The sequence below is a fragment of the Nelusetta ayraudi genome, unplaced genomic scaffold (genome assembly GCF_046127955.1).
Source record: "Nelusetta ayraudi isolate G7.1 ecotype Tasmania unplaced genomic scaffold, CSIRO-AGI_Nayr_v1 ptg000042l, whole genome shotgun sequence".
Taxonomy (NCBI): domain Eukaryota; kingdom Metazoa; phylum Chordata; class Actinopteri; order Tetraodontiformes; family Monacanthidae; genus Nelusetta; species Nelusetta ayraudi.
The window spans coordinates 6,077,191-6,104,095 of record NW_027466092.1 but is presented as its reverse complement, the minus strand read 5'-3'; the positions used below and the strand labels follow the sequence as shown (position 1 = coordinate 6,104,095).

The following is a 26,905-nucleotide window of genomic DNA, read 5'->3' as shown; positions in this document are numbered from 1 at the left end:
GATGTGAGGGGAGGATAAGATATTAGCTCCTGTCTGTTTACAGCCGCTGGCTGTCCTGCAGTCCTGACCTCCTCGCCGCTGTGCCTTCATCCACACCTCAACACAACAAGTATGCGGTGACAATCAGCTTCCCGCACACGTCCACCAGTCTGAGGGACAGCTCTATCTCCAGCGAAGACGTCTCTCTCTCTCTCACACACACACACACACACAGACTGAGACGAGACACGGATCTATAGATAGCCAGACCCCAGACACACCAACTCATGTGTCAGCGTGTCAGACAAAGGCTGCCACCTTTATCCATTACCTCACTGAGAGCGATGACCTCATGTGTGCACGAGAGCCTTTCACTGTCCAGCGGAGAAGACAAACGGCTGTTTGGGTTTTTCCACTTTTTCAAATAATGAGAGGATGCACATACAAGCTAATACACCGTCTGAATATTACACCCTCACTGTATCCATTCTGTTAACAAAATGGGTTAAAGGTCACTGCATTAACCAGCCACTGGGGGGTGATCGAAATGTTGTGGGTTTTTAATATGAGGGAGACTATCAGACTATGACAATGAGAAAAACTCTCTAGAGTTGTTAGTGAGTGAGTCTGGATATTGAGTTCCCATCTATAAAATTAGTTTATATTTTGAATATTTAGAAATGAAAGTCATCACAATAAAAGTGGAAAAGAATCAGCAGCAGAAATATTGCGAGATATCGCCAATTTTTCCTCTAAATGAAATCATTAAAAAGTCATTTCACGAATTGTTAATGTTGAGCTGACTTTTTTATTATCTAATATCTCTTCAAAATGCTGCAAGCACTTCTTTTCAATCTAACTATCACAACTCAGTCCTGGTGCTTTTTGTTCCAGCTGTCTCAGCTCCGTCCTTTTTAACGCCCTGAACATCCAGAAATGCTCCATTTTCTCTGAACTGACTGAGGTTCCTTTAAAAAAAAAAAAAAAAAAAAAAAATCATCCCTGATGTTAAAGTTTGATTTACAGCGGAATCCCTCCCTCTGAGCTGTGTGTGCTGCAGGATTATCAGCTCTCCATGTGGCAGGACTCATTAAACACAGCCCAGTGTGAGGCGTCTTTCAAAGTCCCCGGCGCACACGGGCTGTGAAAGCACCTATTAAGCGGTGGATCAGTGTGTGTACAGTGAGGAGACGGAGACTTTTACCCTCCCTTGACATCCTCTGTGTGTCGCGCAGCCCGACTGTCACCTTCACCTGCACTTGCGCTGGGCCGACAACCCCTACGTGTCCGGGACGGTCCACACCAAAGACTCTGCTCCGGGTCTGATCATGGGTGCCGGTGAGTCTCCAGGATGGCAAATCAACCACTTATTACAAGGGTTTTTTTTTTAGTGTGTGTGTTCATCAGAGGTTTATTTGTTGCCATTTAAATGACTCAGTGAAAAGTTGAGTAGTTTGAGGTCCTCGCGCTCCCCTCAGGTAACCTTGGCTCCAAGCTGGTGGAGTACAAGGAGGAGATGTACATCACTTCGGACTGTGGGAAGACGTGGAGACAGGTATGTCACACACTTCACTTCCTCTTACCCTCACGGCGCTCCAGATCAGTCCGTCGCCCGGCCGGAGTTTTTTCAACGGCACTTGGACTCTCGGCGAAACTTTTCCCCACTCTGGAAGTGGCGCCCTTGACCGTTCGGTGTGGCTTCTTCTGAAGGTTTTTGAGGAGGAGCATCACATCCTTTACCTGGACCACGGCGGGGTGATCGTCGCCATCAAGGACACCTCCATCCCCCTCAAGATACTCAAGTAAGAATACTGCCAACAGCGACTCACCCTCCTCTGAAGCCTTTGCGTTACATGAATGCATTTGTGAGCTTCATGTATTAATCGGTGTGGTCAACAAAAACTTTCCTTCTGCTGCCTGAAAGCCTGTGGTAGCAAATTTTGGTTGTATTTTGCCTTTGATTTTACTGTATGCCATACCCAGAGTGGAGAACCAAATCAGAGCAACTTTTTGTATAGAATAAATGTAAGCGAGAAACAAAAGCTGAATGTAAAGATAAAATAAATTCACTGTCGTAAAACAATTTTGACAGACACAGTACACCCCCCACAGGGGTGTACGAGCGACTGATTCATACTTTTAGATTCACTGCTTTTAAACATCTCAGCCAGTCACGGTGAAGGATGATGTCAGCAAACAGCTTGACGAGTGGAGATGGAGAGTTTCTCCCTCAGGACTCTGAGGTTGTTTTTTTAAGCCGGAACTCGTCATCGCAGAAGGAGCGCAATTGAAAAAATATACCGGCAAATGGAGCAGTTGCTGAAAGTGGGACGTGACCAAGTGCTTCCATCAGAGCGTTAAATTTGTGACCCCGATTGCATTTGTGACAGCTACCAGTTCCCTCTGCGGCTTCTACTTTGTTTCCAATCCTCCTTTTCGTCTAGTTTTTCCTCACCCAGTTTCAGAGTATGAGGGTATAGATTGAGGCAGTCAATCTGCTTGGCTATAGAAATAACATTTCAGTGATGAATATGTGATGTAAAGGTGTGTGGGCCTCCTGCTTCACAGCCAGATCCTCCCGAACTATCTCAGAGCACTCCTTCCTCCATCCCTCCGCCCACACAGCACAGGCAGACCATTCCCAGATGTTATCTGGGCGACCTTAATAAATAACGATGAAATAAGGCCCAGATAAGGCAGCGCTCAAATAACATTTATCACACACCTGAATCAAATGACCTTACAGACAGGCGCCGTCGTCCGCCTCGCCCCCCCCCCCCCCCGCGACGGAACGCACGCCGCCGTCCTTCACATCTCTTCCACTCCTCCTCGCCGCAGCTAAATCGATAGCTCCGAAGGCTCCGAGGGCTCCATCAGCGTGATGGAAAACGTCTCACTGGGAAGCGGCAGAGACGCCTCTGTGGGAAAAACACAGACAACTCCGCAGCGGCGGAATGAGCTCTGTTTAAACTGCTCGTCAGGAGAAATGTTATTGCCGCGTCAGGTGATGACTTGAATGGGAAAAAAACCAACAGAGCTTTAAAGCGGTGCTCCCGTGGGAGAAAGGCTTTAGTATGAGGGGATATTAAGAGCAAAGGTATTTCATTTTAGCGCTTTAAATAGGAATAAATTCATATAGGCACTCTAGTCTGCCAAGTGTCAGGTGTGCCATGAAAAAGAAAAATCACTTAATTGGTCTAAAAAAATTATTATTATTATTATTATTATTATGATATTAGCCTCTTCTTCTGGCAGGAATACAACAATGTTTAATTACCTCAGTAACAAGTCCACGGTATGATCATTTTTATATTTAAACACTAATAAATAAAGCACAGGTCCAGTCAGTGTGTTCAGCTCAACAATACACGATGTGAGAACAGCTCGTGGTTCTGCAGTTACTTTTAGTCTTAGAGTTATTCAACCTCTCATGTATAATGGTCACTTAATTGAACACTGTAATGTATGGGTCTCATTAGTGGTAGCAGCCCCTTTAAGAGACCCAGGGGAGCCGATGTGTTAACTGGACGTGGTTACCTGAAAAAAGGTGAGACTGGCAAAAGAACTAAATAAAAAGTGTCAGCAGTTACGTCGCGGTCCGCAAGTTGTTCAACATAACACGGCCTGGCACATGGCAGAGTTGCACATAATGAAACTGTGTGGACTCTACAGTAGATACACTGCCAGCCATGTTGATTACACCTTCTTGTTGTCAACAAGTTGGCTGACAAAAACGAAAACCCACCAGACTGCTCAAGGATGCCTTGAACACTAATAAGCAAGATATTAATGTGAAACAAACAAGACAGTGATGGTATCAAATAGTACAGTTGTGTAAAAAAAAAAAAAAAAAAAAATCCATCTATTCATGCCCAAACAAAAGAAATTATGATTTTCTTCATGAGACCAATTGTTTGAAACTGTCACATGTCCACAACAACATCAAGACACCACAGAGTTGACAATACATGGCTTCTCTCTCTCAGTAGCTGGAGCTAGCTGGAGTCTATTCCCCAGCGCCACCGTAAATCTTCTGGCGGCTTCTTGGATTGTTCGGGAACCTTTGTGTGCGGCTGTGATGCTTCATCCTGCAGTAGCGGGGCAGGCGCTGCGTAGGTCGTCCTATTGTAGACGGCAGCCTCTGTATTCCTTTGGTTTCTCTTCTTATTAAACGGAGCCACGGAGCAGACACCAAGCAGGGCCTCCCTCTGAAAGAAATTTCACTTTTTTGCTCATAAAAAGCCTTTGGGCATTGTCTTAATTAGGTGGATGATGGGCAGCAGATGACGGGAGGCAGAGCGTGAGCTGGAGAATGACAAGAGATAAAAGCTCCTGGCAGGATTCAAAGAGTCCCTGAGGCTGGAGGGCTCTTGTGTCCTCGCCGGCGTTGTCAGACTGGCTGCTGTCTGCTGCCAGAACTGTGAATGGAGCTCCTGGAGGTGCGCTGTTGGAAAACCGGTGGCACTTGTATCCACAGGTGTCCCCGTATCAGCCAGGAGAGACTGAGGATTTTTGCTGCCAGCTGGTTCTGCTTCTTTACTTTTTCCAGAATGTTTTAATCATTTACCGTGTTGAGGGAATCTGCAGCCGTTTCACCGCCTGCTGATGTAAAAGAAGTGTTGAATATGATGGACGTATGGAGAGAAGCCATGTCTACAAACCACAAGGATGTTTTTGTTCAGTCCTCAGGATGGATTGAATGGCCCATCAGTAGTCTTGGTCAATACTTTGGTATTGGACCTTCCAATCTGGAGAAATTGTGCCATTTCAGACTTTGTATGAGCCGTTTCAAAGGTTGAATGAAGCCCATGTCACTCCTACTGTTGTGCTGCGCCAAAGAATCCGTCCACGTCTTCAAAGCCAGTGTGCAGCAGTGACTCAGAAATAATTGCGGCTGGCTGTCTGAGGCGCAGCGAGGCGCTGCCGCCGTTTCTCGTGATTCCGCTCAGCTCCGTCTCATTGCTCAAACACAAAGAGTAACTCGCACAATGCATTGATATTGGCTAATTATGAAAAGCTAGCAGGCTGAGAAATGAGATGCCACCTCCGCACGTCGTCCGGACCAGGGGTTGTCTTATGTGCGTTTATGATTTATGATCACTTCCTCGTAGAGTTGTTTTTTTCCCCACCCTTTCGATTTCTTCACCACTGTGGCCGGGGCGTGCAGGATGGGCTGGTGTGCGGGGCACAGCGCTTAATTGTAAGTTCGGCCGGCTAATCTATTTGATTACGGGGTTAACGTTCCGACAATTTCTGATAGTTCCTCGGATATTAGCTGCAGGAAATGAGATGTAATTGGAGGGGAGTGCGAGGCCAAGAAGATTTTTTCAGATTTCATATATACTGTTTTATATATTTGGGTATTTTGATCATTCTTTCTGTTTGTGATTTTGGCCCGAATGTGATGCATTCATCTTGCATCATTGTTTATCTTGGGGTGAGGGCAGGTTACACCGCAGACAAGTTGCTTTGAAAATGTGTTTTTTACAAAAAAAAAGAAAAAAAAAGTAAGAATAAAAGTCGTGCGTAGAATAAACCAACACAGAAAAGCCTTTACTTTTACAATGTCACCTTCAGATGTTTTCCAAACAGTGATCAGCACCACCCCCGTCATCTTTCTGTCCCCGTAAACCCGCTTCCAGACGATGTGACGGGCCCTTCGTTTGATGCGTAATGACTCCCGCCGTCTTTCAAGGCTCCCTTTATCCCTTCTGCCTCTTTGTAGCCATGCGTGTTTACCTGATTATCATGCTGCAGCCCTTGTTAGCACATCGTTAACAAACAGAGCCCGCGGCGCGAGCCGCACGCTGCCCATTTCAGCATTGATCCGATGCTGAAACTCCCGCCGCCGCTGCAGACGGCAGGAGCAGAAAAACACAGCAGATGTCTTTGCGAGCGTCAGCCTTTCCAATTTTAACATTGCGTTGAGGGGAACACGAAAACAAGATGTCACACCAGCAGGATTATCCAAGTTGGGTCCAAGTAAAGCATTTTGTTCTGTCATTTTTTTTTTTCACAGCACCAGTATAATTTTAAAGTTGGTTATTTGGCGCTAGCATGACTTTGCAAGCGCCAAGTAATTATTTTCTTTTTACAAGCATGTTAGTTTGAGTTAAATTCAACATTAGCCTGCGAGGACTTCTTCTCTGCAAGAAATGCCCGACTTTAGATGAAGAACAGAGAACTCCTTTGAGCCAGAGGCAGTGCACAAGTCATGGACAGTTTCAGAAATAATAAATCAGTGTGTGATAAATCCGGCTGTGAACCCTTTGCTGTGTCTTGGCAGGTTCAGCATTGACGAAGGGCAGACGTGGACCGTTCACAACTTCACCAGCACCTCTGTGTTCGTCGATGGACTGCTGAGCGAACCAGGAGATGAGACGCTGGTCATGACGTGAGTGACGTACAACTGCCACAACTCACGTCTGACGCTCCGGTCGAGGCTGAGACTCATTGATCGAACCGCATGCAGATTCGTCCTGTGCGAAGTGTGAAGAAGATAGAAACACAGTGTAGCTTTTACACCTTTCACCACCTGTTGCCAAAAACCTCTTGGCATCCTTGTGGTCGGGATACGAGTGAGTTGTCCCCGGGGGCGGGGGGGTGGGGCCTGGCAAAGCAGCCCTGTGCGGCTGTAAACCTCCTGACATCTGGGGGAGCCCAGGTTTCTCTGCCGTCACACAACAATCCCCTCTCTCGGTTCAGCAGAGCATGGTGCCCAGCGTCCTGTCACCAACAGCGGCTGGCCTCTCTCCTCAGTCCCTGTCCTGCTCCTTCACCTTCACACACACACACACACACACACACACACACACACACACACACACACACAGCCATATTCTTGCAATGAGCTCTATTTGTCTCTATCACTTTATGTGCCTGCTTTGGACTGTGCTTCAGCACAACAACATCTGGATTGATTGATGATTGATGAGCTGTTTGGTTGTTTCCTGCATCAAGCGGTCAGACAGCAGATATTTCAGAAAGAGACAGCAGGATAGGAAGAAAATAAATCAGGATTTAATTCAACAAATACACTACAGAGAGATGACTGATTGCGACACACAACCCTTTCAGCCAACGACGGAAACGCTCGACCCACTTTCAGTCCACATCTGCGATGCTAGTGCGGCAGCTATCTTACAGGTTACTCTTCAAGTGCAATGACAGAGGTGACACGGTGTTGCAGTGGGAAGCACCGTTGCCTCACAGCAAGACGGTCACGGGTTCTATATCCTCGGCACTGATGGCCGGTTCCCTTTTGGGGACGCCGGCCTCCTTCCGCAATCCAAAACACGCTGGAGGAAATTAAATTGGGATGTCTGAATAAGCCGTAGGTGTGTAAGTGAGAGTAGGATGAAGTGGGAGCTTGTCCAGGCTGTAACACCACTGCTGCCCGATGAGAGCTGGGAGGATCTCCAGCACCCACCCTCCCCTCCACCCTGACTGCAGGAGAAGCCGTTATCGAAGCGAAACGGGAAGTGAAATATTAAAATAATTGTTAAAGATTCTCCTGAGTCCGATTAAACTCGGTAATGCAGCAGCTTTGCTGTAGTGCAAGGCCTCGTAGGCTTAAAAAAACAGTCACACCTCTGCCTTCATCAGCCCATGACAAAGGGTTCCCAGTGGGGATCTCCTCTCATTAGATGCAGCTAAACCTGCATGTAAACTGTATCCAAGTGATCAAAACGCACTGCGACGCCACGATCGGTTCTCCGCAGGGTTCAAAGCGGTGCAGCAGACTTCCCTAAAAGTCCAAAGTATACTATCGCACCTGTGTCGCTCTTCAGCCCCGTCAACTTTCTCCATCAGTGAGTCATCTGGAGTGAGACGCGTCCCATCATCTCGCACTCTGAGCAGCACAAGCCCAGAGATAAGGCCAGCACCCAGCTGTAAGCCGCCGAGGAGGGCAAAGAGATGGTCACACACAGCCTGGCACTCTCGCACACACACACGCGCGCACGCACATACACACGATATATATATGTGTTGTCCAGCCGGCTCCATCGAGATGGGGTCAGTGGCCAAGCAGCGTTGTCTGACAGCTTAGCCAGGGTCTATTTCCTCTCCACTGAGTTTCGATTTTTGACGGCGCTAGCCACCATCCCATAATGAAGTCTTAGAGCAGTGACTTAGCGGCAAGGACAGGTGGGGCAGCAGGGATCTCCAAACACTCATACTAATGACTGCCGGTCATATCAGACCCTCAGCGTGCACTGTCAACAGTACCGGCACGAGGACAATGGTGATGGCAGTGACTGCCAGACGCATCCATCCCATAATGACAGCGACTAAAACGGTTAGTCACGCTCGTTTTGCCCTCAAACAAGTGGCCGAAAGCGGCACATCAGCACGTTTGCAGCACGAACCACGATTTGACCGACGCACGAACGGAACAAAGCGCGGCCCAAGAAAGATAGGTTTGTCTTGTGCAACACCGCCATCTGGTGGAAGTGTTTCAGAACAGCAGCTCAAATCGAGTGGAAGGTTTTGTCACCGGTTTTTATAAAGCAAGTCGAGTTAATGAATCCTCCCGGAGGAGATAAAATCCACAGAGGAGCCAGACAGTGAGGCTAAGAAGAGATTAACCTTGTGTTCGGGTTCCAGCTACTGCTTCACTTTAGAGACAACATAACTTTACTGGCAGAGATACAAATTTTAGAACTTTTTTTTTTTTTTTTGCGGGAAAAACTGTAACCCTTGTAAACCTTTTAAACTAAAATATTTTTTTGCCCTTTTTTAACCAACAAGTGATAAATTAATTTTCAGAATCATGAATGAAATCATTCCAAATTCCAAATGACTCCACTAAGTCAGAAAAAAGTTAATTTTTTTTTAAATAAAATTTTAAAATATAAGTTTAAGTAAGAAATGCTAAGCCATTGTTGCTGCTTGCTGCTGTATGTTCACACACAGTGCGTTATCCTTTTACACGAAGACAGTAAGTGTGCGTGTTTGTGTGCGTTGGCAGCGTGTTTGGCCACATCAGCTACAGGTCCGACTGGGAGTTGGTCAAGGTCGACTTCAGGCAGTCGTTCCCGCGTCAATGTTCAGAGTCGGACTACGAGTCGTGGCAGCTCATGGACCTCCAGGTAATTCGCCCGGAACACACAGATCACACACATCTGTGCTTTCATTCTCTAAATTGTATCCTTCCTTCACCCCGCAGGGGGAGAAGTGCATCATGGGTCAGGAGCGAAGCTTTAGGAAGAGGAAGGACACGTCCTTCTGCATCAAAGGGAAAAGCTACACGTCGGCCCTGAGCAGCCAGCCGTGCCAGTGCACTGAGAGAGACTTCCAATGGTGAGCACACGTCACATGTTCACGACCAGAAGTTCAAATACATTCAAGTTCCAATGTTGGAAGTTGTGCAGATTTGAATACTTTGGACATTTTGTTAAATAAGACTGAAATTCTTCATCTGATGTTCGTATTTAAACTGATGTCCTTCCCATCTCTCTCTCTCTCTCTCTCTCTCTCTCTCTCTCTCTCTCTCTCTCTCTCTCTCTGTCTCTCTCACTCTCTCTCTCTCTGTCTCTCTCTGTGGCTCTCTCTCTCTGTCTGTCTGTCTGTCTGTCTCTCTCCCTATCTCTCTCTCGCTTTCTCTCTCTCTCTCTCTCACTCTCGCTTTCTCTCTCTCTCTCTCTCACTCTCTCTCTCTTTCTCTCTCTCTCCCTCTCTGTGTGTGTGTTGTGTGTCTATGAAGTGACTATGGTTTTGAGCGATCTCACATCGAGGGCAAGCGTTGCTTTGCTGACTTCTGGCACGACCCTGATTCACCTCCAGAAGAATGTCACCTGGGACAAACCTACAAGTCCAGCACGGGGTCTGTACACTCTGACTGACACACCCCCGCCTCGTCTGTAAAATAATCCAAATCTGTCCCTCTGTGCAATTTATGAGCACGTCTGCACGCAGTTTGACAGACGTAAACAACGGCAGCTAAAACCAGACGCTGTTTCCATCTGAAGAGTTGACATCTGTGTTTGTATACATATATATATATATATATATATATATATATATATATATATATATATATATATATATATATATATATATATATATATATATATGTATACATATGTATATATATATGTATATATATATATATTATGTGTATATATATATATGTGTATATATATATGTACATATATATATATATATGTATACATATGTATATATATATATGTATATATATATATTATGTGTATATATATATGTACATATATATATATATATATACAGTATAAAATAAACATACGCAACTATATGTAAAATGTTTATTTTATAATATATATATGATTTTCTTTTTAGAACGCGAAGCATTAAAAAGTTTCCCCTCTTACACCTGAAACCAAAGTCAAATATATAACATGAATATAAATATACCAACACATCTCCACTGCCTTCAGATCATGAAGGCAGTCGTAATGCCTGGAGCGCAGAGGAGCACCACAGTTTCTTTCTTGTTGAAATCAGAGAAATGAAAATTATACAGAGGCTCAGGTCACCGAGATCGATAAAGTGTTCTGTTGGAAAGTCAACGTCTGATGATTGATGTGAGCACCAACATTACAACATCTGACAATTTAGGACACAAATATCGGCCATATTACCAGACTGAAAATTGCACTTCTGACTCTTCAGGTGCTGCATTTCTGGTTGTATTTGCAGCTGCATAACATAAGTGCAAAAACCTTTGTGGATACGAGGCAGAGGTGGCGGGGATCACAGCCGCAACGTTGCCATGCGCTGTCATTGAACACTGAACCTTTTGTGAATCGGGACTAAAACTCTTTATCTTCATTCTCACACTTGCGACACCCACTGCTGTGTCTGCAGCTACAGGAAGATGGTCTCCAATGTGTGTGAAGGTGGACTAGACAAAGAGCAGAGCACCAAGCAGCACAACTGCCCTCTGCTGGCCCCCGAAGGCCTGCAGGTCAGCATCAAAGGTCAGATGTTGGCTGTGGCGCCCGGTGATGACATCACATTCATCGTCCACCAGGAGAGGGTAGGATTATCTGTTTTTGGTTCTTGCTCCCACGCGATGGAGTGAAGTGGCTGAAGGCTCCCTCTTCCTTCATCAGGGCGACACCAGCAGCACCAAGTACCAGGTGGACCTCGGGGACGGCTTTCGGGCCATCTACCAGAACCTGACGGTGACGGACGAGCCCATCCAGCATCGCTACGAGCACCCGGGCGTTTACAAGGTGAAGGTGAAGGCGGAGAACATGGCCGGACATGACGAGGCTACCATGTACATCCAGGTCACAGGTCAGCCTCCCACACTGCCGCAGATCACTGCCACTTGTTTCTCATGAAGACAATTTTGAATAGTTTTGAACTGATGGGTTTCAAAGTTTAGTCTCAAACTCAAGCTGAAGTGTACAATTTCCACGACTCGCTCTCATGAGATGTTTTCAGCCTCTTCTTATCATCCATGGTGGCAATTGATGTCGCCTGTTCTCACAGCCCCTCTGCAGGAAGTTCACCTGGAGGTGGTTCCCATTGCCAGCAGAAGCCACGAGGTCAATCTGACCGCCCTGGTCCTCCCCACTGAGGCCAACCTGACCGTCTTCTACTGGTGGATAGGAGACAGTCTGCAGGTGAGATGGGTCACTATGAGGTGAGATGGGTCTGAAAAGAATTCTCTGCCTTTAAGTTACGTCCCGGTGACGTGTGTATTTGCTGTAGCCTCCTGGAAATACTGTTTGTCTGTAAGTTGCTTTGATTTTAGATTTGCAGACTTTTCACACTGACAGCTATGTGACAGAAAATAATCTAAATCGTCCCTAATCACAAGACAAAAGTGTGTGTGACTAAATAACTGAAGAAAACAGGCTGACAAATGAAACCTGTCTAAAAAAAAATCAGCAGTGTGATCTCGTCCTACTGCATCTGTTCAATGATCAGACTAACAGAGCCGATGCCGGCGCATGATCACACTGTGATTCCCTGGAGTCTGTGAGTGCTCACCGACAGCCGTGCTGTTGTCCACCCTCTGCAGCCGACGCTGACTCTGCAGAACAGCCTCCTGACTCGCTTCCCAGAGACTGGATTGGTTTCAGTCACCGTCCAGGCATCCAACGGCCGCTCCATGGTGCAGGACACCAGGACCGTCCGCGTCTACGGTAACACCGTCGCACCCCTGTGGTGTTGCGCAGCAGCAGCAGACGCTGGAAGTGCATCTTTAAGGGCTTGTTGAAGCCGCCTGTTGAAGTATTTTCCAATCCTGCAGCTTCACCGATCCCGTGAATTTTGTAGAAATGTAATAAAACAACATAGAAGACACACTGAACAATATAGATTATGCATCCTTATGTGACATGGAAGCTTAATATTTCATCCACACCTCCCTACACTTGTTCCTCTAGATGACAAGCGTCACAATCACAGCATCTTGATTTGACGACCGCTTTGTGTCCCAACTCAGACAACTTCCAGGTCATCCCGCTGAGCTTCAGCACCAACCTGGACAGACTGAACCCGAACATCCCAGAGTGGAGGGAGGACATTGGTCAGGTGGTCACTAAGATACTCACTAAGGTAGGACCAGAACGTGGACGGACAACAAACTGCCAAAACAGGGTGACCCTGAATGCATCGTATTCCCAATTTTCTCACTGAGCTTCTCAGAAAAGTGGCTCAGGATAGGAAAGATTCCTCAGCAAAGATCGAAGTGTGCAGATGTGAGCGACGTCAACGCTGTGTCCTCAGATCACCGGTGTCCCCCAGGAGTCTCTGGTTACTGTGGTGAAACCTGGCCTGCCCACCACCGCAGACCTGTACGTGCTTCCTCTGGACGACAAACCAGCCAAGTTTGTTGATAAGGTACATTCTTGGTTCCAAGGAACACAGTCTTCCAAATAGCAACCTGACCTCTTTGCTGCAAAGCTTAACAGCATGAGATATGATTGAAAATTGGGGGGGAAATGATGTGGATGTATTATCTTGTCAAGACGCTATTACCATTATCAGATTAGATATAAGAAGAAAAAAAGAAAAGCAGGAAGAATATATGAACAGTAATGGGGACAAATGTTTTCGGACACCCTTAAAATTTTTACACTCTCAGATATTATCATAAAATATTTTCTCGTCAGAAAATACATGGACTTCACATGTAAACATACAAATGTACTTTCTGTATTTATGTAAGACAAAATTGATTTGTAAGCTTTGTAAGGAAGACTAGACAATTATGTCATTTAAATGACAACCATGTATATATACGTACATGATATATTTCCTTGTTGCAATACTCTCTACTGCCACCCACAGCGTATTCCTGCCATCGTTGCTGCCTTCAATGACAACAATGTGAGCTTCGTGGTTCGAGGAGGTCTGCAGGTGCTGGTGCTGCTCGCTGACCCAAATGCAGGTACTCTGTCTGTGAATGACGTCTGAGTGTAATCACAAAAGTTTCTAAATGATAATTGCATGTCGCTGGTTTATTTCCAAGGGCTAGGTCTAATTGCTAATGGCACAACAGCTTCAGCAGCAGACACGGGTGCGTTCACCAACCACAAATCACAACCGCAGCTTCTCTGTCCGGATGACAATTTTCCTAAATTCTCTGTGATTCCTGCACTGTTTCCTACCCTGGTGTCCTAACGATTCCTAATCCAATCCAGTTTAATCTGCCCAGTTTATATCTTGTGTGTGTTTTTTGTTTTTTTTATCCAACTCATTCTCTTTCGCTGGGTGCAAATTTTGCTGTGACAGGTGTTTTCTTCAGTATCTTGAACTTCTTTGTACCACCACTTTCTATTTCTCTTTCTGCTCTTTGGATCAACCTGTTGCTCCAATTTCTTACCCAAGTGATGTTCCAGATCTGCACACCAGTGAGTTATGCGTCTGTCTTGTCGCTCCAGGCTACCATGGAGCTGCCGGAGGTCCAGGTGTTTGGGCTCTGGCAGTCATCTTCCTCATCAGCATCATTGCCACAGGATCATTCATCCTGTACAAGTTTAAAAGGTGAGCCATGTCATCAGCACTAAACTACTTTAACAGAAGTCTTTCTACAGTGAAGTCGAGCTTGCTAGCGTCTTAAGATAAATGACATTTGAATTGAGACTTAACGAAATATGTCTTTGACTTTAAGATGGTTGGTTTTTAGATTTACTTAATTTTTAAAATGGTATTTCTGAGAAGACTGGCACAGACTCATGTAAAAGACAGAACATATAATAATCAGACATCCCTAATCACAATATAATTTTCTATGTCGGTATAGAGTGAATCAAAAGAGGTACAGAAAACAGGTAGCAGAGTAATTGAAGATTTAAAATGTGTAAAAGATAAGAACTACTGACAAAAAATATCTGTAACATTAGTAACAGTTTGAAGTCTGAGGTTATGTTGCCCCACCCTCGCAGTTTGCATGAACAATACCGGCTAATACGAAAGCGGATTAAGGCCACAAGAAGAGAAAAAAATATTACAGGAAAGAGATTTTTATTTAAGTTTTCTTTTCGAGTTTAAAGATCAAATTTTGTGAATTAAGTAAAAAATTTGTGAATAAAGTCAACATAACAAAATACGAAATTTCGTGGGGAAAAAAGTAAACGTTAAAAATACGAAATTTCATGAATAAAGTGAACGCAAATAAAGTGGAAATCGGCAAGTAGACTGGATGGATGGTGGATTAACCCAGTTGCCCACAGTTAAAAGTAAACTGCCTAAAAACAGGTGTATCCCACAAGGTTCACTCACAGTAATCAGGAAATTGGCAAAAACGGAGATACTCCACTGGACTTTCATGCAGAGCCTTTCAACTTTATTCTTTATTTTGTCTCACTTCACGTTAACATTAATTGCAAAATTTTAATTTTATTTGAAACTTGGAATAAACAATTATCGTAATTTATTTTCTCTTCTTGTGGCCCCAATCCTCTTCCGTAGGTTGCCAATGCTGATTTTGTGTACTTGCATGCCGTCTTTTCACCTTTCACCTCCGGACGAGCACCTCTTTGTGTCCCCAAATCACACGCTGCCACTGAAAGTCACTTGAATTTGAAACATGCAGTGAAAAACTCCAGCCCCCTTCTTACAAAAACAACAAACGCCACAGTCCTTGGCTCAGGACTGAGGACGCCTATCCCCCGCTGTTTTTCAGAAAGCTGCCGGGCAGCCGCAACGTCTACGCCCAGATGCACAATGAGAAGGAGCAGGAGATGACGAGCCCCGTCAATCACAGCGAGGACACGCAGCACATCATCCAGGGCGAGGAGTTCATCGACGATGACATGGACTCGCAGACTCTAGGTAACGCTGGAGGTAGCCCCGCCTTCCGTTCCCTTATAAGGACTACCACTAACCACTGCTACTAAAACCCAAGCCACTAACAGCAGCAGTTCACACATACCAAGGTACTGGAGGACACTTTTTCATCCTTTTTATCACTGGGTTTAATCAATAAATAATCACATGTACAGCAATTTCTTTGACTGTTTAAAGGCCCCATATTATACCCACGTTCACATCATTCTTTCCTAGAACCAGACTCAAGTGGAGTAGCCTAAAAATCGTCAGCTTCCAGCTAAAACTGCAAGTGCAGGCTGGCACATTGAACACCTTTCTGAGCAATCCGAGGCACACGGTAGCAGTGTCCTGTATGACATCACAAACGGTTGGTTTCCAGAACCAAGTCTTTTTGCACGGTTTCCTGAAGGTGGTGCAGTCGGAGAAGTAAATGATAGATTCCCTGACACATCCGAGACTCGTTCTCGTTGGAGAACATCGGTGCAGTGAGTTTGTTGTATAATATGGGACCTTTAAAGCACAGCGATATTGTAATGAGGCATGCAAATGACTTTTCAAACGCAACAATAAGACGTCTGATTGGTACTTTATCGCGGCCGCAGTCTCGGACTTCACATTATTTGCCCTTCTCTTCTCTCCCCCGGGTTGCCAGGCAACCATTCAGGCGTGGTCTTGAGCATTAACTCCAGAGATCTGCACAGTTACCTGACCAGCTGATGGCTGCCATGGCAACGCTAACACGCTGGCCTCACCTGGCGAGCGGCGTCTTAACGAGCACAGGGACTGCACTCTGCCTTCCTCCTTCCCTCCCTCGGACACTTCACCCGCTCCCCTCCCTCACCGCCCTTTGGACTCCTCTGCTCTTCAGCCCCCGAAACGTCTGGAGGGGGGCAGAAAAAAAACAAAAAACAAACCTCAAAGAGGGTTCAAGTCAGACGAGCTCAGAGTGTCTGGAGAGAAAAGCCTCACAGTGGGATCACCACTGCTTTTGACTGCTTCCCTTCGTCGCAGATCACGCACCACGGCGCTCACTCATCCAGTCTCGGAAAATCAAAAGAAGAACCCAGTTGTGTCTCACTGTCAGAGAGCAGAAGGCGCCGGCACTGTCGGCGGGCTAAAACCTCAGCGTGCTTTGAACGTCACGGGGTAGGAAAATCCACTTAGATATCGTCCCTTCTCTCTCCGCTTTTTTTCCCTTCGCCGACCCTCCTCCTTCCTCACCGGCAATAATATTTTATGATGATCTCCCTGAGGAGGGCCGTGTGGAGCCCTTGTGTTGTTTTGCAAGCCACCAGGTCGAATGCCTGCAAACGCGAGAGGGCCGCGTCGCACTTTCTCCAAGACCACCGCACGCGGGCAAGGAGAGCCGAGACGAGCCGCCTCTCTGACTTTCACTCAGCTAAAATAAAAAGTCCCGCCACCTTCTGGAACCACTCACTCATCATCCGTCCCCACGGTGCCTACAAGAGCAGCGGTATGTCCGCTCTGTGGAAACAAAAACAAAACAAAACATGCTTATTAATGGCAGTAATCACCCCCCCGAGCCCAACCTGCCCCACAAGTCCGGTACCAAGCTGACAGCAGCGTCCCCATTGAGACAAGGAATGGCCGTCGTGGAGGGAAGGTGTAGTCGCTAGATTTTACTGTATCAGCCTATATTAGGCGAAGCCTGCAGTGGGATCACGTCTCCTTTAAAGGTTTGGTTTGTTGTATGTAAATGTGTAAATATGAACATATCACCACTTTGTATATATATAAATATATATCTCCTCAGACCTGTGTGTGTGTGCGTGCGTGGCTGTTTTACACAACTACCAAATTACGGTACAGTATTTTTACTGTTTCATCTTTTTTTTTTTTTTGGTTTCTTTTCTGAATTGTCATCTTAAAGATCGCCAATGAATTTCCACTGTTACCGCATTTCCATTTTCCAACACCTGTGCTCCACCTTATTACCTGTAATCTAACGAGAGATCACTGTATGGGATCATTAGCCGCGAAACCTTTTCATTGTCTTAAATACTCACAGGTACACAGTGACAACACAGTGGTATTTTTGATACACTTGTTTTTTATGTACTATTCCTCAGCATGTGCAGAGACTGGTTAATGTTATCGGGTTTTAGTTGCCATTGGGACTTTCTGTTTAGTTTATCCAACCCATTACGGATGGATCAGGTGGAAGCAGACCCATAAGAGGCCGGAGCGTCACCACTATGATCTGCCCTCACCTCAGTTGTTTCCACCAGCACCTTTATTCATCTTTTGTACATATTCTGCTCATGTCCGACTTAGTTTTCTAGTGATGTGTTGTCATTGTGTCAGTGCCCCCTTGAGGAAAAAGGGGAAAGTGAGATTGTGATATTACAATGTAATGGTAAAAGGAGTTCTACAGCTGACAAGCACCGTTCATGAAAGTTTAAACACATGTTTTTGAATATTTTTTTTTTTTAAACTTTCTTTATGGTTTGTTTGGTCCACTCACTTTGTTATTGAAACAATTCTGTCAGGGAGTGTTCTGCACTCTGTTCTGCATCATGAAATAAATCACTCCCAACAGTTGTTTGTTTTGTGTGATTGCTCAATGCCTCTTGGACTTAAAGGCACAGTTCAATTGTGGATTGGCAGAGACACCTGTACCGTTCACTGAACAGCTCACAGCAGCAAGCAGCGGTCAAGAGACTGAGCCTGTGTCCCGCTGACACCTGCTATTCCCTGCCAAAACCCTCAATTACCCCTTTTCCACCGAGCAGGAACCATTTTTGGGCTGGGGTTAGGGCTAGGGTTCGGGTTTGGACTGAGTTTAGGGCTGGGGTTAGGATTATTGTTAAAGCAGGGGTTGAGGTTGGGGTTGAGGTAAGGGCTGAGGTGAGGGTTGGGGCTAAGGTCGAAGTTGGGGTTTGGGTTGAGGGTATGATGAGGGATTAGGCTAGGGTTAGGGCATGGTTAGGGCTGGGGCTGGAGTTAGGGTTAGGGTAAAAAAAAAAAAAGAAGAAGAAGAAAAGGGGGTTAAAAATAGGTTTCCAGTGGGTTGGAATTAGGGTTTGGGGGTTGAGGCTAGGGTTTGGGTTCAAGATAGGGTTGGGATCAGGATTATGGCTGGGTTAGGGTTAGCAGTTTTAGGTTAGGGTTAAAAATAAAAAAGAAAGTTTCCAGTGTCTTTCTAGCATAAACCTGCCTTGTTAGGGGGGATGCGTCAATGGTATCCTAGAGATCCAAAAACACTGCGGCTAACTCAACACAGATTGAGTTATCAGCATTGATCAAAGCGGCGCAACAGGGTTAATTTTTTTATTTTTTTTTAATTCACACCTTTTTAACACCTTTTTTTAAGTATACTATCCTACCTATGTCACCAGCACGCACGCAGCTGGAAATCTGCTGAGGAGGGCGAAGAGATGGTCACACACAGCCTGGCACTCTCATGGACTCACTCATCGTTAGCTGCTGTATCTCTCCATATTTCTCTCTCACACACACACACACACATATACACAATATATGTGTGTTGTCTGGCACCATCGAGATGGGGTCAGTGGCCAAGGAGCGGCCACTGACAGCTTAGCCAGGGTCTATTTCCTCTCCACTGAGTTTCGATTTTTGACGGCGCTAGCCACCATCCCATAATGAAGTCTTAGAGCGGTGACTTAGCAGCAAGGACAGGTAGGGCAGCAGAGATCTCCAAACCGTCAGAATGCACTTCTAGTGGTATGATAGTTATTCCATCAGAACCAACAAGAAAGATAGACTTGTCTTGTGCAACACATCCATCTAGTGGAGACGTTTCATAACAGCAGCTCAAATCCGAGTGGAAGGTTTTGCCAACGACTTTTATAGCAGGTCGAGTTAATGAATCCTTCCGGAGGAGATAAAATCCACAGAGGAGCCAGACAGTGAGGTTTAGAAGAGATTATGTGTTCGAATTGCAGCTACTGCTTCACTTTAGGGACAACATAACTTTACTGGCAGAGGAACACATTTTTTTTTAGAAAACTTTGTTTGCAGGAAAAAGTTTATCTTTGCTACTATTTGTAAATTCAATTTTCTTTTTTTGCACCATATTGCAAACAGCTTAGATCCTAAACAAAATTATAAATTAAAAATTCGGATCCACCCCCACCCCCACCGCCACAGAATTTCTCTACTAACTCAACAAAAAATAGTTAGAAAACTATAATTTTAGGAAAACATGGATCGACTTTTGAAACATTTTTTCCTAACAGCCATTATTGCTGCTTGCAGCTCTATGTTTTCACTCTGTGCCTTATCCCAGGTGTGCATGTTTGTATGCTTTGGCAGTGTTTGGCCACATCATCTACAGATCCAGCTGGGAGCTGTTCAAGACTGACTTCAGGCAGGATGTCATCTTACTCTTAATCTTCATGCTCACACTTGCGCCACCCACTGCCGTATCTTCAGCTAAAGGAAGACGGTCTCCAACGCGTGTGAAGGTGGACTAGACAAAGAGCAGAGCACCAAGCAGCACAACTGCCCTCTGCTGGCCACTTGAAGGCCAGCAGAGGGCAGTTGTTTGTTTCTGGCTGGTCTTTATTAGCGCTTGTATTACTGAAAATGCAACTTCACTCTCAAAATGAAAAACAAAAAAAGAAACAAACAAACAAACAAACAAACAAAAAAGGTTGACAATGAAGTGAAATTATGAAGCTTTTATTCCGTTATGTACAGCATGTGTGTCACCGAGGCGGTGACTGTCTGAGAGTACAAGAGTAGAAAATGCATAAGGTGCAAAAACAAATACTGATGTATGAGTCTGTAAAGCCCACCCGCCCATTCTCTCAATGAGCCCCAAGCTTTGTACAGCAGGTTCACATTTACCGATATCAGCCGTCCTGCTTTGCCTCACTGGAATCAAACGGAATACATAAAATATTTACAAGAACAAGGAGCTGCTGACGCTTACTTATTGTAACTGGAGGCTTTTGTGAGTTTGTCAGCTGCAGTGAGTGCCGGTGATACTTCGAAAATGGCTGCAGAGTGCCAGCCGTGGATCGTTAAGCCAATAGCAGAGCAGCAGGTAAGCAGGTGACAGAACGGTGGCGTTCTTTGATTTCGGTCAAAGAACAGCACGGCTTCCAAAACCTTAGGACAAACGAATGCGCTATAAATTATAGTTTACAAAACTCTAGTTCTGTCAGTGACAGGTTTGGAATGTGCTTAATCTCTCACACACATGCACGCCGCGTGCACACACCACAGGGCTTTTTTTTTTTTTCCATTGGCAGATTGATATAGGTCTGGGCAATTCTCTATTGAGGAACTTGAATTAGTTCTGTTAAGTTTCTAAGAATAGGAGCCAAAGCCTCCGAATGGCCTGTAAAAGTTTTTTTGCCACAGTTCTGCAACAGTCCAGTGACACGGACAACCGATCGCATGCTTCTGTGTGTTTTACTGAAGGATAATAGTCGGGTGGTTGAAATGCCAATTCCACCGCCAGTGAGTATCCGTGAAGCTGATGCACTTTTTCACTGCCGCCATAAATGAGAACCACAAATGTGGGGTGTAGGGAAATACATCCAAATGCTACAAAACATCTTTAAATATATTGACATAAATAAACAAAGGGAAGCTAGTATTTCCTTTAAACATTTACAAATAAATACTTCTCTTTAAAACCTTTTTTTTTTTTTTTTTCATTCCAAACTTTCAATCTGCTGGATCGTATTTAAATGAAAAAGAAGGGAGGGACTGACGAGAGACACAAGTTGCACAACATGGAAAACTGAGCATGCTGAATAGAGAAAATACTAAAGTGTAGAAAGGTCACGCTATGTTGTGTGTTGTGGCACTGGCAGTATGTTTTATGTGAGTGTTCTTGCTGGTAACCTCCCTCTTAAATAAATATATACACAATTTATCAAAAAAAAAAAAAATTAAAAAAGAGAGAAAAGGAAAAGGGAAGGAAGACCCATGTGAGTCGCTGGCTCTTTTTATGTGCCACTCTTCTGTTCCCATTCCTGCAAAACAGACAAAAACACATTGAAAAACACTTTTAGTCCAATCTGCACACACACACACACACACACACACACACACACACACACACACACACACACACACACACACACACAATATATGTACATATTAGGGTTGTCAAAGTTAGCGCGTTAATAACGCGTTAACTCAAACTCCTTTTAAAGGCACAATTTTTTTTTTAGCGCGCAATTCTCCACGACGATGGACAAACGCTTCTGCTCAGCTGTTGTACAGACCGGGCATTGAACGTAGCCAGTTTCCTTTCGGCGCTCTTGTTGACCGATGGTGTCGTTCACGCCAAACTCGAAGCGGCGCGGTCGCTGGCGCCGTGCAGCGATCGATTCGGTGTCTGGTCTATTTTGTGCATGAGCCGCGAGCGATCGTGTCATTATTGTCCTCACAAACACAATAAATATCTTGTTAAGTTACATATAGGGCAGGGTAAAAAAAATTGCAATTAATTTGCGATTAATTGCAAGTTAACTTATGTAGGATTAAGGACACTTATGTGATTAATCGCGATTAAACATTTTAATCGACTGACAGCCCTAATGCATATATGTGTATATGAGCGCACACACAGACCACCACACTCACCCCAGCACACCCACACACACACACACACACACACACACACACACACACACACACACACACACACACACACACACACACACACACACACACAAACACACACCTTTGCCTTCCGGAGGACGTGTCCCCGGACTGGCGAGGGCTTCTGGCTGGCTGTATGCCGGCGGAGCAGCGAGGCGCTGTTCACCGGCAGGGAGCAGGACTCCGTGTCGCTGGTGTCGCAGCTGGAGAAGGGCGAAGACTCCTGGGTCCGCCGCAAGATCGCCGGCGACTATGGCGAGACGCATGGACGGGTTAGTGGAGGAGGAGGATGAGGAGGAGGAGGTCGAAGGTCCGTGGCCGCTGCCTCAGCAGCGTCCCTCACCTGGGGTCCTGAGGAGCCGGCCTTGGGCTGGATAGTGAGGCCCAGGGTGACGCCGCCGCTCAGCGCCTTCTTCAGGCTCTCCTTCACCTCCGTCATCTCCAGCTCCAGGTTGACCCGCTCCTCCTCCTTCACCCTGCACTCGTCCTCCACCTTCTTCAGCCGCTCCGACAGCGATGCGTGGGACCGTTTGCCTTGTGGATGCAGAGGGAGGAGAAAAGTTCAACTTCCTGGCTCTGATGACTCTGTTGATACTTTTCGAGCCACAACAAAGCGTCTCATCAACAGCCTCTCTCCCTCTAGTCTCCTCTCACCGGCAGCGGCCTCCACGGCCGTGCGCAGGTCTCTCCTCTCCTTCTTCAGCTGGGTCAGGTGGGTTCTGATGTCATTCTTCCTCTTCATCAGCTCTTCCTCTTTGGTCTGCAGCCTCTTGGCGTCAGCCTCCACGCGGTTCTTGCCGTACTTGCACTGCTCCGAATCTGCAGGGGCAAAGAGACAGCGGTGAAAATATGTTGTGTAGTTAGGATTTAACATATTCAGGCAGTAGACTGAGACTCCCTTTAAATTGTCATTATTGTCATATGTTCAGTGCAACAAATTGTTGCACTGAACAGAAAAAATATCAGTACTGCAGTTTGTTATTTGGCATTCAGCAGTCTGATAGCCAGGCGTGTGGCTTTTTATTTTTAACATCAAAACAAGACTGGAACTTCCTTTGTGTGCCCGTAAACTGCAACTAGTGCGGGAGTTTTCCTGGGACAACAAGAGTGCAGTCATGCGACGCAGGGCTCTGGTGAGACAGGAACTGCCCAGGAACCCACTGAACTCACAGCCGCAGTCCAGGCTGCACCACTGCCGTGCCTCCGCTTGCTGGAAAATATGCCAAGCGACCGACATCTGCGTGTCTGTGCTCGCACGCGTGCACGCGAAAGGAGTCACTCAGTCAGAGCGCTGCTGACATTTCCAAATTCAATACACACATGTAGGCTTGCGCGGCACTGCAGCGATTCCAGAGTGTTACATATCGTTTCCACTTGTGCTGTGCTGTCGGAGCCACGACTGCCGCGCTAGTTCACACCTCCCAAAGAAACCAAGAAGAAGAAGAAGAAGAAGAAGAAGAAGAAGAAGGCCAAAGTATTCTACACCAGCATGATTGACACAACCACACTCTCCCTCTATAGCAGACATGGGCAAACTACGGCCCGGGGCCATATTGTGGCCCGTTGAGCTTTTTAATCCAGCAGGCCAAACTTGAAGAAATTATGTTAATAGTGAGTAAGTAAGAAAGCAGCTGTGTTTCATCCATGTTTCAGTGTTTTAAGAGTCATTTCAATAAAAAGTGAAATCCTGTGGGGTTTCAAAGACACTCGTTTTGTTGTAACTTTGCTTTTGTTCATTTTCAATTGACATTAAAACACGTTTACTAAATATCCCATGATATTTTTTCTCCTCTGAGGTGGGTCTCCAAAACACTCCATCCATCTGCTCCTGCTCCGGCTCCTCTGTCACATTTTAGAACCCATTGCAGCCCACCAGTCAAATTGTTTGCCCAGCCTGGTCTATAGCTGAGCAGAGCTGCAACCCCAGCTGGAGGTTCAGGTCTGAGTTGCATCACACTGATTGTGAGGAAGAACTGCCCCCCCGCTCACTAAAACCCACTGTATTGTGGCCTTTATGCATTCCCCACATTGCTGCAGAGCGTTTTTTTTTTTTTTCTTCTTTTTCACAACAACAATTGGCCGCGGCGAGGCTGGAAGCAGAGCGGCCAGACACTCTGTCTGGCCGCTCTGCTCAAGAGCTCTGAGAGCTGACGGGACGGCAGAGGGCTCCGGTTTTACATTTCAGTTTGGGTTAAAGAATCTCACGTTGCTACTCACTGGAGTTGTTGCGTTTCAGTGAGGCCGTCCCATTTGTTCCGTTGACTCCGTTCTTCTTGGACTGGTTCTTTGGCTCCGCCTTCTGTTTTGAACCGATCCCATTGGTTGCCTTCTTTCCCTTCAGCTAGTTCAGAGGAACAAAGAGGGAGGAAAAAAACACTTGAGAAAACTTCTCTAGATTTTTGAGACAGAGACAATACAAAATTTGTGTAAAAAAAATATCAAAGAACACTGGATGGGGGGGGAAGTCAGTCGTTAAAACAGACTGGAGCTGTAGTTTTATTCAGTTATAGGCAGTTTCTCTCCTGAAAAAAAAAATCCAAGACGGCTATCTAAAAAAAAAAGGATTTTGAAAAGTCACAGTATTGATTTATTAAGGTAAGGAAAAAGTTTTATGCTTTAACACATAAACACAACTGAGTGAACTGGTGACTTGTCCAGGGTGTCACCCTGCCTTCACCCTAGGACAGCTGGGATTGGCTCCAGGATATTGTACTATGATACGATGCACTGACAAGCATTGAGTCAAAAAAAATAAATAAATGCAATAATTAGTGACACGGCTATTATTCTTGGTAAAATAAAGAATGTGTATTTTTATAGTTTCGCTGCCCATCATGAGTTTCTGGAAATGATATGCAGACACATACAGAAACAGATCCTTAATAATAAGACACAGATCCAAGAGGGAATTTGTTGAATTTTTCTCTCCTGCACCCTCAGCCATTATTAAGTCTTAATGTACTTCTGATGTGTCCAGTGGGCAGAGGTCGAATCGCATTAATTGCGTCAAACTCAGCGTGGCGCCTACAGCCTGAACCCACGTGCCCCCCCCGTGCGAAAGCCAACTGTGCTCTGACGGCGTTCTGCGGTTTGGGAGGCCATGTTAACACCCCTGGGCCGCACCGCAGCGCGGCACACACGGCACACACATCAAAGGTGGGGAGGCCAGGAGGCGGAGCTCCGTTACGACACCATGCGGTGGCTCGTGCGGCCGTGGAGGACGGGTGGCACTCAGAGCAACGGCTGTAAAAATGTAAATTACACACACACACACACACACACACACACACACAAGGAAGTGGAGCAAGGAAGCGCGGCACGTGGGACGACCGACCACACGTACGCATTCCACGCACTCCATTCCAGGACTCACTCTGTTGTGTACTGTGTGCCCTGCTGGCGAGTAATCTATTACTCAGTAATCCACTACTGTAATTAAGCTTATTTTTAATAATCGTATACTGTCAATTACATTACTTTTCCGAAATATTTGGCAAGCTAAAAATGTCTTATTATCCACATTTTTAGAAAAACAACCAAGAACAACGATGTCGCAGATTGATGATGCGGCCGTGCATGCAACGTCATTGAAATGCAGCGACTCACCAAAACAAGCATGGTGGCGGAAAAAGAATAAAAAGGTGATTGCGTTTGATAGCTGGAAATACAAGTTCACCTCGACTAAATCAAAGAATATTGTGGTTCGGAAACAAGACGTTCTCAACTTCTAAAATATCCAGGTCAAACCTCATAAATTGTTGAAAGCCATGTTTACAAGTAAGTCAGCAGTGCTCTGCACAGTAGAGTTCTTTTAACTACGGTGCTTCGAGTCATTTCAACAACGTGGGCTGTGCAAAAGGCACCAGTGCTGTACAGTACATGAGTTGGTTCTGTGAAATGTGCCGTTTGTGTTCAGAAGAACAAACATTCATTCATGTTAAGAGGACAGAGGCAATATTGGGAATTGCAAAATTTTCAAAACTTTCAAAAAGTTTCAAAAAGTTCATTCCAAAGCACTGCGCAACTGTTACTTTATCTTTTTTAAACTTAAGTAATTATTAATTGATTACTTATGAAACAAAGTAGTTAAATAAGTAATTCGATTACTTTTAAAGGAGTAATCAGTAATCGGATTACTTTTATGCTATAATCCCAACAACACTGACTGAGTTGTCAATGGGGGGAAAACAATTAACAGAGTATTGTAAGAGTAAGAGCAGTGCAGCTCTGTGATTGGTCTGACCAGAGGGACATTAAAATGCGTATTTAACTTTGCATGTAGATGGACTGACAGAGGAAAGGTGGGGGAAAAAAGTGAGGAAGTAGAAACAGGGTGTTAAGTCACCTGAGCGCCGTCTTTAGCTTTCGTATCGCTGAGGAACTTAGAGGAGACTTTGCTAACAGGGGTTTTGTAGTGACTGTTAGAGGCAGAGGAAGAGGAGGTGGAGGAGGAGGAAGGCTTGGGAGGGTAGCGAGTGGCCAGCTTGGGCGGGGGCATGTTCTCATACAGGTCTGTGTTCTCATAGTGCAATTCCTCTTTAGCCTGGCGCGCCCCTGTGCTGGGAGTGGAGTACTGCACCCCAGGCTCCTTGGAGGCCAGGTTGGGCGAGCAAGCAGGGAAGCAGAGGAGAGGAGAGAAAGACACAGGGGGAAGAAAGAGAAGCAGGCAACAGCAGCACTGGGTTAGTAAAATATCATCTGCCGTAGAAAATGTTGAATAGGCATTAAAAAGGTGCTGTGTGTTTCATTTTCATTTCAGGGTCATTTTTGCACTGCCATAAACGGCCGTTTGCTGTGCTGGTGCACAGTTGTGTGAGTCCCACACAGCTTTTAAACAACGATACAAAACAGTGCTTTTCAACCTTTTTGAACCACGGCACATTTTCTACATTGAAAAAATCCCATGGCACACCAAAAACCAAAATGGCATGTTTTACCCTAATGATGACAGTACAGTCTCTGAATGTATTTATACTCACTCTGTGAGTTTTTTTTTTTAACACCAATTAGGATGAAATTCGGGTTTTTTCACAGCCCACAGGACATT

At 45.5% G+C, this 26,905-nt stretch overlaps 2 protein-coding genes across 4 annotated transcripts in view; one reads left to right on the top strand and one right to left on the bottom strand.

Moving 5' to 3' along the window:
* The window catches only part of sorcs2 (sortilin-related VPS10 domain containing receptor 2), a 219,128-nt gene extending 201,325 nt beyond the window's left edge, over positions 1-17,803 (top strand). Inside the window, exons 11-28 of the mRNA XM_076033918.1 lie at positions 1,215-1,317; positions 1,458-1,534; positions 1,690-1,781; positions 6,266-6,373; positions 8,951-9,071; positions 9,149-9,282; positions 9,686-9,805; positions 10,825-10,996; positions 11,073-11,259; positions 11,458-11,591; positions 11,993-12,116; positions 12,419-12,531; positions 12,703-12,816; positions 13,267-13,366; positions 13,448-13,495; positions 13,860-13,962; positions 15,059-15,252; positions 15,902-17,803. Coding sequence (XP_075890033.1) covers positions 1,215-1,317; positions 1,458-1,534; positions 1,690-1,781; positions 6,266-6,373; positions 8,951-9,071; positions 9,149-9,282; positions 9,686-9,805; positions 10,825-10,996; positions 11,073-11,259; positions 11,458-11,591; positions 11,993-12,116; positions 12,419-12,531; positions 12,703-12,816; positions 13,267-13,366; positions 13,448-13,495; positions 13,860-13,962; positions 15,059-15,252; positions 15,902-15,966 — 2,109 coding nt within the window. The 3' untranslated portion in view covers positions 15,967-17,803. The remainder of the gene's footprint in view (positions 1-1,214; positions 1,318-1,457; positions 1,535-1,689; positions 1,782-6,265; positions 6,374-8,950; positions 9,072-9,148; positions 9,283-9,685; positions 9,806-10,824; positions 10,997-11,072; positions 11,260-11,457; positions 11,592-11,992; positions 12,117-12,418; positions 12,532-12,702; positions 12,817-13,266; positions 13,367-13,447; positions 13,496-13,859; positions 13,963-15,058; positions 15,253-15,901) is intronic.
* A 2,098-nt stretch (positions 17,804-19,901) lies between these two features.
* Positions 19,902-26,905, bottom strand: part of afap1 (actin filament associated protein 1) — a 65,462-nt gene continuing 58,458 nt past the window's right edge. For 2 of the 3 annotated variants that reach the window (XM_076033916.1, XM_076033915.1), the window contains exons 13-18: positions 26,204-26,446; positions 24,076-24,199; positions 22,513-22,677; positions 22,202-22,392; positions 21,941-22,108; positions 19,902-21,224 (exon numbers count right to left, since the gene is read on the bottom strand). In XM_076033916.1, coding sequence (XP_075890031.1) covers positions 21,198-21,224; positions 21,941-22,108; positions 22,202-22,392; positions 22,513-22,677; positions 24,076-24,199; positions 26,204-26,446 — 918 coding nt within the window. In that variant the 3' untranslated portion in view covers positions 19,902-21,197. The remainder of the gene's footprint in view (positions 21,225-21,940; positions 22,109-22,201; positions 22,393-22,512; positions 22,678-24,075; positions 24,200-26,203; positions 26,447-26,905) is intronic. The other variant, XM_076033917.1, reaches the window with a different exon arrangement.